The sequence below is a fragment of the Cinclus cinclus genome, chromosome 8 (genome assembly GCF_963662255.1).
Source record: "Cinclus cinclus chromosome 8, bCinCin1.1, whole genome shotgun sequence".
NCBI classification, from domain to species: Eukaryota; Metazoa; Chordata; class Aves; order Passeriformes; family Cinclidae; genus Cinclus; species Cinclus cinclus.
In genome coordinates, this window is record NC_085053.1 from 243,432 (window position 1) to 254,806 (window position 11,375).

At 52.3% G+C, this 11,375-nt stretch overlaps 1 protein-coding gene across 2 annotated transcripts; it reads left to right on the forward strand.

The window, feature by feature from the left end:
* The first annotated feature begins 452 nt into the window (after positions 1-452).
* RGS4 (regulator of G protein signaling 4) lies at positions 453-5,550 on the forward strand. Of its 2 annotated transcripts, XM_062497023.1 has the most exons (5): positions 453-496; positions 2,823-2,927; positions 3,898-3,959; positions 4,644-4,810; positions 5,299-5,550. In XM_062497023.1, exons 1-5 carry the CDS (start codon positions 453-455, stop codon positions 5,548-5,550), a joined length of 630 nt encoding a protein of 209 aa, XP_062353007.1. The 2 variants fall into 2 exon arrangements, with proteins under 2 accessions (XP_062353007.1, XP_062353008.1); XM_062497024.1 differs by lacking the exon at positions 4,644-4,810 and having other exon boundaries at positions 5,299-5,395.
* The last annotated feature ends 5,825 nt before the right edge of the window (positions 5,551-11,375 follow it).

Below are 11,375 nucleotides of genomic sequence, written 5' to 3' on the forward strand. Positions count from 1 at the left end.
GAATTGATTCTCTGACCTTTTTTACTGTCTGTGTCCCACCCCCGAATATCTGCTTTTCATCTGCACCATTCCAACCTCCTGCAATAGAGGAAGTCCCCGAAGGTTTTTGAGCCCTTATAAAAGAATCCACCCCTGCAGCCAGACGCCGAGCTTCGTTCCTGGTAAGGTTTTCAATCTCTCTCACCCCTCTGCCTGGGTTCTGTACGTCACCCTCTTCCTCCGGGCTGGGCACGAGGGGGACGGGTGCTGCTGTGCTGACTCCTGACTGGGTCACCCATCACGGCTGGGCTCGGCTAGGCTGGGCTAGGCTGGGCTATAAAACCGAGCCGAGGCAGCGCAGCCGGCTCATACAGCCGCCGGAGCCCCGCAGCCAGAGCAGGACCCGTGCGCAGCCTCTGCCTCCTCCTGCCTCCTTGTTTTTCCTGGAATACTGATCCGACCCCGGGAGCAAGATGTGCAAGGGACTCGCTGCACTGCCAGCCACTTGCTTAAAAAGGTACTGTTTATTTCTGAGCATGTGGGAATGGTGCCGTGAGTCCGGAGACATGCTGATGCATTGCCCTTTGTGTCCGAGGCGGAGGAGACATTTGGCTCTTGATTGTTTTGCGAGATTAAATACAAATGATTGCTTAGAGGCTTTTTTTTTTTTTCTTCAGCTAGAGGCAGAATCGCAGAAAGGTTTTGCACTGAGCTGTGGGAACTCTAAAGCCTTCCTACCATCCCCATCGTCAAACCCAGCAGCTTTCAGCATTGCGATATTTTGATATTCCTGTCAGCTGCTTCTGCTGCAGTCTTTGCACCCCTTTGCTCCTTTGGCTCCTCTCTGCTAAATTTTCTTGATACTTTTGAAGGGGAAGCAAGGCAGGCAGGATAAAAATTAAGGATTATCCCCTGAAATGCATTTCAGCGGCAGAAATGCAGCCTGGCAGGAGCCAGAGAGCCGTGTGCCTGCAGGCAGGGATGCGGGGCACGGGGGATCGGGATGCGGCACCAGCTGCTGTGGGGTCAGCCCGAGGTCCCTGGGTGATGGTGAGGGACCAGGTTAGGCTGTACCCCAGCACTGTGGGGCTCAGCACAGCCCTGCTGTGTGGTGCCAGTCAGGATGGGCTGAACTGCAGCCCTGCAGGAGCTGGCTGTATGCCGATGTGTGAGATCAGCAGAGCAGATGTGCACAGCCCCAGATGTGCCCTCGGCAGCATGGCCTCCCCCATAGCCCAGCAGGAGGGATCTCTATGCTGGCACCAGCACTTCTGGAGGGGGTGTTAACTCCCTTTCAGGTGCTCTGGGGCCTGGAGGTGCCCAGCAGGGGGGCACAATGCTCCCTTCTCATCCAGCAGTTCCAAACTCTGCGGGTACCTGATGGTGCAGCACTGCCTTTCAGCAGCTGTGCAGTGGGTTGGGAAGATGTGAGCAGACACTCAGCTGGCTCCCATCTGGAGGATAAACCTTCCTGTTCATGGTTGGATTTGAAAACAGGTGCTGAAAATGCAAGGGAAAAGTGTTGACACTTCCAATTTGCAGAACGTTTGATGAGGATTTAAAAAAAAAAAAGAAAAAAACACAATGAAAAATGTTTTATATCTTTAAACACCTCTGTCCAGGATTCCCAGCAAAATCCCTCCCAGAAAGCTGTGAGACTGGTTGCAAGCAGCAGTGTCTTGTTTCATCCCGCTGCCACCCTCCTGCAGACCTGAGCAGTCTCCTTCTCCTGGGCGAGGAGCACGACAGTGCCAGGCAGCCCAAAGCCCCCGTGTGTGCCTGGGCAGAGACTGGATGTTGGTGTTGGCCACAGGCACCCTGCTCTAAAGCAGCTGTGAGCTGCCTTTGCGGTCTCCAAGTGCTGGAGCTGTTAAGGAAACATTTCTGAGGCAAGCAGTGGGATCAGGTATGGCCAGGATACCTGGCAGGGGCGAGAGCAGAGAGCAGGGCTGGGGGGTGAGCAGCTACCAGAGCTCAGCCCTGTGGCACAGCCTCCTGATCTTTTCCAGGCTCAGATCTGAGGAGAAGGGGATGAATTTCCTGCTTTACACTATTACTGCACCTTGCGTCCCTGAGCAAGCAGAAATGGTTTACCCACCCCTCCCTCATCCTTAAACTGGAAGGAAACCCAGAGAGGTGCCAAGGCCAGTATCAGCTGCATATCTAGAAGCTGCTGTGAGGAAATTATTGTCCTGAGCATGCTGGAAGGTGGAACAGAATTAAGGATGAATCTTCAGAGGAGCTTGCTGTGGAGCAGGGGAGTAGCTTGCAGTTAGCATGGGCTGGTTGTGGTGGAGCTCTTAGCTCATCCCCTGGTCTCAGCCCACAGTGCTGCTCCCTTGAGTTCCTCCCTTTCTTCTGTGTCATGGGCTTGCTGGGGTGGCCTGGCATGGCCCTGCTGCTCCTATGGCTGGGTGATGAGGTGAGGAAATGGCAGGGGCTGCAGGAAAGGATTAGTAAGGGTGTAAGAACCACAGACTGGCAGCTGGGCAAATCAGCTCAAGGAGAGGTGACACACACAGCATGGTGATGCTTTTCTATCACAATATTTCTAACATAAACAGCAGCCTCTCCCCCTTTGCTACCTGCTTCCAGGCTGATGACTTTCTCAGCCAGAAGCTGTTGAACATGAAAAAAGGACTTCTTTGGAACGTTTGTATTTGTCTAGAAACACGAATGTGCATTATGTGATGAGTGGAAAATCAGCCCTGGAGTCCCTGTCAGTGACCTGCATTTTTCTCTGAGCATTACTGAGTAATGCTGGAGGAGCCTGTGCAGTGAGGAGGCTGCAGAGGAAGTGCAAAGCATTGTCTTCATCCCCTCTTTGATTTTTTTTCTTTCAGTGCCAAAGACATGAAGCACCGTCTGGGCTTCTTGCTGCAGAAGTCAGATTCCTGTGACTACAGCTCTTCCCAGGGCAAGAAGGAGAAGATATCTTCAAGCCAGAGGTAAGAGCAGGTGCTGTCACCTAGTTAATCCCAGACTGGCTGCAGCATGTTACTCCCTCAGGAGCTGGACTCCATCAGTGTTTCTGCTGCTGTTCCCAGCTCTTCCTGGACACCCATGCTTGGATCCAGTGTGGCAATAGCTCTCAGGTGCTGATAGTCATGTCAGCTGACTGTTAACTCCTGAGGACTTCAATTGCCACTAATGCAGAATGTTTGAATTACAGTCACTTCTATGATTCAATATGAATGAGCACAGAGGAGGGTGTGTACAGTGTTCTGCACAGTGGGATGATTCCATTCTGGACACATTGCAGAATCAGCATCCCTGCCTCTTTGAGCTGGACTTGTGCAATGCTCCACACAGCTGCACAGAGCTATAGGCACACACAACAGCCAGCAGTCTGTCAGGGCACCACTGCTCTCCTCAAGCTGCAATGAGACAGTGCTGTCTCCAAAGAGGACTCCAAAAGCCAAGGTTGTCTTCTAGAACAGATGCACCCTAGGGTGTTCTGGTATGGTAGAGGGAATGAGTGCAGGATGTGCTCCCCATGTGTTCCTGGTTTCCACATTCTTCTCTTCCACATAGCTACTGTTCCGCTGACAGGTTAAAGGAATCAGCCCTTTGGAGTTCACTGATGTGACCTGTAAGAGTGAATCCAGGTCTGTGGTCCAGCAAGGGATGCGGCCAGGCACAAAATAAATATGAATTCCACAATAATTGTTCTCAGGAAAATTCATTTCTGGCCTATGACTGGTGATGAGGATTGCAAACCAAAATTTCTGTTGGTTAGATCTGGGATCCCCGGGGGTATCTGTAAAACAAGCTGATATTTCATTTTCAGTCTCTCGTGTATGCCCTTGCAACAATCTGGGAAAAAGATTTACTAGTGGTGCTGAGAAACAAACCAAAATTGTCCTTTCTGTACACTCTTTAACTCAGCCTTGTTTTTCTCCCTTTGTTTCTCCTTAGGCTCAGCCAAGAGGAAGTCAGGAAATGGGCAGACTCCTTGGAAAATCTGATCCATCACGACAGTAAGTAGAGAGGGCTCTCACACTGCCTGCAGAGTGTGTGTAGTGTGAGCTGCCTGGGAGGGGACAGGGGACATCACCTCGTGTCTCTCAGGGGCACACAGGAGCTCCTCAGACCCCTGAGAGAGCTGGGGAAGGGGCCTTCTGCTCCCATCCAAGGCAATGGTCAATCCCAATACAGCATGAGTGTGGCTTTTTTCTGAGCTGTCTCTTTTGTGAAGGCAACTGGTTTGGCCCTTGTGCAAGAGGAGGGCAACTGGGACACGCACTTAGTGGTGGGTTAAACAAGAACCAAAAAGTGGAGATATTATTTGCAGCTGAGCCCATGGGAGACTTTGTCTTCTCATCAGCTGTGGGCTACACTGATGTTCTTGAGGTTTCCATCACATTGTTCCCATGACCTGGGACTCTGTGGAGCGTGCTGACTGTCTCCTTGAAGACTCCTGGGAGCACACCAGTTACTTGTGTTGCCCTGGCAGGAACTCAGAAGGTCACAGGGGGGGAACAGGAATCTGGGGCCCCACATGTGACATCCCCATGGGGTCAGCCTGAATTCCAGCTGTCCTCACTGCCAGCCCAGGGTAGCTCCTCAGTCAGCTCTAGGAAGGAGAACCCACAAGCACTGTTTGCTGGGATCCAGGGACCAACACTCTTACCTGACCTGGTTCTCCTCTGAACAATCCATAGGAGGACTGGCTGCTTTCCGTGCTTTTCTCAAGTCTGAGTACAGTGAGGAAAATATCGAGTTCTGGGTCAGTTGTGAGGAGTACAAGAAAACCAAGTCACCATCCAAGCTCAGCCCCAAGGCCAGGAAGATTTATGATGAGTTCATCTCAGTGCAGGCCACGAAAGAGGTATGTGGGCAAAGGTACCACCCTAAATTCTGAACCAGCAGCACAGGCAAGCAGAGGTCAGCAGTTTCACAAGAGATTAAGGCTTCTGCTTCTCTGCTAGTTAGCAAGGATTTAGTGGGTTTTTTTGTTGATTTTATATTAAACTTGGTTAGAGAGAAAGTGTGTTTGATTACAACCATATGGGCACAGTCAAATGGGAGAAGCCCAAGAGGACTGTGATTCCCAATGCTTCAGCTGTTCCCATGCAGTTTGAGTTTCCTGGCTGGCTGCATCCCAGAGGGATGTGTGTCAGTCTCCCTGAGAGCTCTTCTGGCAGCAGGGATGCACAGGTATCCAGCTGCACAGATTCTGCTGAGCCCACAGGGTATCAAATGGCCATCTCAGACAACTGCTTGCCAAGCACTCATGCTAGGGAGACTCTTGGATTTTTCCCTTTCCTCTGCCCCTTCTGGGACAGGTTCCTCTCACACTGTGCCTTTGACCCACAGGTGAACTTGGATTCATGCACACGGGAGAAAACAAGCCACAATATGCTGGAGCCCACACTGTCCTGCTTTGATGAGGCCCAGAGGAAAATATTCACCCTCATGGAAAAGGATTCTTACCGCCGTTTCCTCAAGTCCCCTTACTACCTGGACTTGGTCAGCCCACCTGGTGCTGGCTGTGGGCCCGAAAACTGCAAAAGAAACCACACTCACAGCTTAGACTGCAACTCCAACATCATCTCTCAGTGTGCCTGAGCCTGCAGCATGGCAGGGCCGGGCTCTCCCAGAATATATGGCAGCAAAAGCACTCATTGGCATGAAGCAACAGAGCTGTCTCCAGTAGCTGTCTGATGTCCCAGTTGTGTCCCATGTCGTGCAACAGCCAGCATTTGTAACCCCATCTGGGCTCAGTGTGTGTAGCAAACCCTCCTCTGATGGGTCAGGGCAGGAGCTGGGGGCAGTGGCTGCATGTGCCAGGGCTCTGCCAGCCCTGCCAGCCCAGGAGCTGCTGTGCCAGCCCTGGCTCTGCCCACAAAGGGACCAGGCTGGTTTGGTCTCTCAACCTGTGACACCCAGCGAGGTGCAGGGCAGAGAGGAAGCCAAGGGAGGTGCTGGGGACTGGGATCTCCCCTTTCTAATCTGCAGAGGTTTAGGTGAAAAGGACTGGTTCTGGTCCTTAGCTGTCCAAAGCTCCCCAATGTCCAGGAGTGTTTGCTCAGAGCTCAGGCTGTGCTGCATTGCAGGATCAAGCACAGGAAGAGCTCCTGCTCTCTCTTGAAGGGAGACCAAAGCTTTTTGGACATCCTCCCTCCATCACCACAACCAGGGTGGCAGGGGAGCTCAGCCTCCCTTGGGACAACCATGTTTATGCTGGCCAAGGATCTTCCCTAGGGCTGTGCAAAGCTGTCACTGTGGGGGAGACTCATTATTCCCTGTGTTACTAATTGCGACCTTCACGCTCACAGGTTAAATATTCTCACAGAGCAGAACTGAAACATGTTCCCGCTCTCCCAAGCAGGTGTATATTCCTGACTCTGGGAGCGCTGTTTGGGTTCAGGTTTGCCTGTCCTGGCTTGTAAGGAGAAGCTTGTGAGGGAATAGGATTACAGTATCTGAGGAGGAAAGGCCCTGCTTCAGAGTACTTGAAAATTGAGTTTTTGAGGTGTTATTTTACGTATTTCAGTAGTAGCATGGCTCACTTTTCCTGAAGATGGTAGGAGGAATGTGTCTATCTCCTTACTGCTCCAGGGCTTTGCCAGAAGGCAAAGCTCACTTTTTAATTGCTGTGGTGAGGCACAGCCTTTGCTGAGGGCTTTGGCACTGCCCTGCAGTGGGAGGCACAGGAGGCAGCTGCAGGATCACTGCAGCTCCTCTCCCTCTCCCCTCCTGCAGCACCATGTGTGTCACTGTCCTCAGCCCTGGGCTCTCCTTTGTTAGCTATTGCTGCTCTAGCCACTGTGCATCCTGCACTGCATCACAACCCAGACAACAGTTCTCACACCAGGGTTTTAGCATGGCAGGAGGAGGCTGTGGCTCTCCGGGCCCATAGAGAAACTCCATTTCTAACATGTGCTTTATTTTGTATTTATTCAATGTACTGACATCTTTCACCCTGCATGTTCAGCTAAGAGATGGAGAGGCTTGCTAAAGCGCTGAACATAGCCAAGCATGTGGCTATGTTTTATTTCCCCCTGGTACTGGGAACTCTTGGTAACTATTGAAAAACTGTATCAATATTTAAATTATGATGAATGCAGTCTAAATAAAAACGTTTGCATTACTCCCTTCTGAAATGCCATTATGTGAACGAAAGAAAATGCACGGAGATTGAGTTCCTTGGACAAGGTTGCTCTAAAAAGTTATGTTACAAGTGGCTTCACTTAAGAGATTGTTTCGAGTCACTGGAAGATGAAACAACAATAGTTGTATCCTGCAGACATCTTCAGCACCGTGAACCTGGGGGCCATGGGGTTTTTATGGGTCTGTGCCTTGCCTGACCATCAGCTCAGTATGGGCATCAGCCATCCTCACCAAGGGTGTGGGGTGAGTGTGGGGCTCCCTGTGACAACCTTGCAGTGAGGAACATCAAGGAGCCCTTCCCTGATGAACACAAAACACATTTTATCTCAAAGCTGAGCCTATCCCTTGGGTGATGCCCTGTGAGGGCAGGGAGCAGGGCTGGCCCTTGTTCAACCCCAGCCCCTGGGGCTCCCCAGCTGCTGCTTCTGGAGCATGAGCTGGCCCTGGGAGCCAAAGTCTGAGCCTGGAGCTGAGGGTACTTGAGCTGCACCAGGCTTGGGTTGTGATCCAGCCTGATCCTTTTTTCTGGAACACCTCCTGGGGTGATTCCCTTTCCAGTTTACTGAGAAACCACTGCATCATTGCAGCAGAAACTCTCAGAGGCTTTTGCTCTTGCCAGGGTTTTTAGGCACAAGTTCTGGGAGTGTTCTGCAGTGGATAAGAAAACCCTGCACCTTCAGTACAAGTAGACAAAATGACCACTCCATTTGAGACAGTAGCAGGAATGCATGTTTATGTGTGGATTACTGAGTGGTACATGAATATGGGTTAACACAAGTCCTCAGTGCACACCAGCACCTCACATCTTCCCCACATGAACATCTCCAGTGGAAAGGCCATGGAGAACTCCAGCCTGAAAACCTGCAGCTCACAGCTGTGAGGAGTTTTTGCCTTTGCCTGCCTTTGCTCCAGCCCTTGGCCACAGTGTGCAGCACCCTCCAGGGAGTGAGGGGAGCCTGGATGAGCTCTGGGACACCCTCACTGCTGGGCTTTGGCAGTGCCCAAGTCTGGGACTGGGCAGTCCTGGCAGAGCACAGCCTCAGCACACAGGGCAAGAGCTGGGCGGTTCACCCTGTGATTGATGAGGTGCGAGGCTCCAGGTCACTGAAGTCACCATAAAGCACACATCAAACCATCCCCTGGTGTTCCTCTGAGGGATGCAGCTGCAAGGAGTGCCCATGGAAAAGAGTGGGCACCAGGGTGGCATGGAGGCAGTGCCTGATGCCCCATGCCCTGGCTGCAGCATGGGATTGCCTTGCCCCAAGGCAGAGATCAGGGTGCCTCGCGGAGCACAAGATCTGCCAGGATGGCACACAGAGGCCATGGGCACAGGGTGATCCTGGAGGATGTGCTTGCTCACTGGATGGCCAAGGTTTCCTCAAGAGGGTCTGGGACCACACAAAACCCACACACATCCCTGTCTGTGATGGACCCCAACCAGCACATCAAGAAACTCTGCTTTTTTGGCTCTCTGACCCTCAGGGGAGCAAGGTGCCCATGCCACAAGTATATATGTGTGTGTATGTGTATATATGAATACAGGAGTACAGGAGTACATGTTGTGTTTATATACTGCTATATATGCCAGATTTCACGAGAGCTAGAGTGATAAAATATGTGAAGTATCTCCTACCAGAAATATGACAGTTGGCATCAACCCAATAGTAAATACCTCTGGGCCTGTGGAAAGCTGGGCCATGAGGTTGGTGCAGGTGTTGCCACCTTTCTGGACAAGCCTGCTTGAGTAATTAGCCAAATGACCCTTCTACACAAACACAACCTCCCTAGAGCTACAAAACGCTTCAGTGGCCACATTTTCTGGCCACCAGCAGATCACTGGCAGCCCCCAAAGTAGACTTCCAGCATTTTAGCAGAAATCAAGCCAGGGAGGGATTGCCAACAGAGCTGTTTCAACTCTCCTGGATCCAGCCTGCTCCTTTCTTTTCAGCACATACATACCTAGACACTTTCTTCCTGCCCCACTGCTGCAGCAGGGATGTCCCAGGGTTTGATGGTGCATGGCAAGAGCCTCCAGCAGCATTCCCACCTCATGGCATCGGTGGTGGCAGCATTTAACTGTGAAACGTGTGAGGCAATCTGGAAATAGCTGCCAAGGGATTAGGTAGAAATGGAAGATCCAGGTCTTTCTGTAGGGAAGCCTGTTTGGTTTTGCATTTCTGAGTCATGCTGTAAATGAGGAGCCTGAACGTGCTGAACCCACTTGCACTGACACCAGTTCATGGAGAGGTGGGGGGGTGCAGGGAGTGTGTTCAGGCAGAGGTGGGGGAGCACCCTGCAGCAGAGGGGCTGGCCAAGCCCCTGTCCCACATCCAGCCCTGCTTCTGCCTCCCCCTTGCTGCCCACCTGAACGGTGGGCACTGCCAGGGGGGTCCTGTGCCCTTCTGATGGGACCCTCCTGCTGCCCATGGGCTCCCCTGGGCTCTTCAGGGTCACCCGAGCCACCCTCTGCACTCACCCTAGGGGAATGCCTGCAAGCATCACCCCTGCTGCTCCAGCTCCGACTTTCCCAGGCCTTTTGCTCCAGAGATTAAAAAAAGAGTCACGTTTGTGACTGCCTCCATCCTTCCCCTGCCTCCCCACTCCTCCCTGGGAAACACAGTCCACTTCCTGCAGCTCGGGATGTATTTTTCTTCATCGCCATAGTGACAATGTGTAAATATTTGGGGCTGGTGGGGTTTTGATCAGATTTTGCAAGTCTTGAAGAGGCTGGCAAATGCATTGTTGATGTTATTGCATTTTGCATGGAGTGAGATGACTTGCAGAAAGGCTGAGCAGCCCGGGGAAGGGGCTGCTCTGGGATGCCTGTGGGCAGCAGGGGCACGGATGTTTTGCTGGCACCTGTCAAGTCGAAGCCGAAGCAGCTTTTTGCTAGCCATGACCCTGGGAATGATGCACCAGAAACTAACATGGGGATGAACCATCCAGCCTCTGTGGAGCAGGGGTTTATCACATTTCCCTCAGGGCTGAAATGAGACCCTGAGGGCTGCTTTTCATGTATGCCTTTGCCCTGTCCTGAGGTGTGATTTATTCTGTTGGCAGAGGGCTGGCTTTGAACCATTAGAAAGCAGCTGGTCCTTTTTAGGGACAGCCTATGGAAACATATGGCCTGGGCAGAAAGAGAGAGATGCAGGCTATACAAACCCAGCAGGGTCTGCTCTCTGTTCTAGAAGCTAGGGGGTTATTTTTCATGTTTCCAATGATAGGTTTGTTTTTTTGGCTTTGGCTTGGATTTTTCAGACTGGATCTTAACAGCTGGAATTTCATCTATCCTTGCCCCCAGCATGGCTTTCCTCCCTGCTGTGCTTGAGGCCCCTGTGCTGGGTTTGTGCAGTTTTGCTTTGGCATGTCTGCTGCAGAGAGAAGCAGCTGAAACAAGAGAGCCCTGCACAGCCCCCAGAGCTGCCATCCCAGCACACCACGAGGGCTGTGCATGGGATGGGGCACAGGATGTGCCCCGGGAGCTCAGGGCACTGTGCAAAGGCTGGAGTGAGCAGCAGGTCTGGGATGCTAAACAGTCCTGGTGTTTTGGATCAACAGGTCTCGTTTTAGCCTCTTGTTTTTGTATGTGGAGTGAAGCAAACAGGCAGAGTGGAGCTGCAGGGCAAGTGGTGCCAGGCTCGCTCTGCTCAGTCCTGGTGCCAGCCAGGGGCATTCTATGGCACCTGGCTGTGCCGTACAGTGGTCCCTGCCATCCTGGTCACAGTGCCATCCTCACTGTATGTGTCACTGCTGTCCCTGCCATGTCCCGTCCCTGACAGCTGCTCTCAGAGTGAAGGTGATGCCAATCGGACAGATGATGTGTCTCACCTCACCCTGGCCAGGGAGGGGAGCACCTGCAGGGTACCTGTGCAGTCTCAGCAGCATCCTGGGAAGTTGGGAGGAGGGAGCGAGCCTGGGCCAAACCAGCAATGTGGGCAACACTGAGAGAAAGATTGTCTTGTTCTAGGGAGTCCTAAGAAGCCAAAGTCAGCACCTCAGAACCTCCAGCTAATTCCAAGCTCCAAAGCACCAGGGATGTGTCAGCTGGCCATGTGGCTCCTGGCCACTGCAGAGCTGGGGCTGCTCCCTCACCCTTCTGGGTGCCAACTCCAGGGAGTTTCTGCAAATTGGTCTTTTGTGGGAGAGCAAAAAGATGGTATGAGAGGAAACACCAGGACATCTGACAGACCAAAGCATAGGGGGAGGTGTATAGCAACACCCCTGGGTGCTCTTCTAGGGTGGAATGAAGAAAGCAAAGTGGCTGCGGGAGAAGGGGCAGG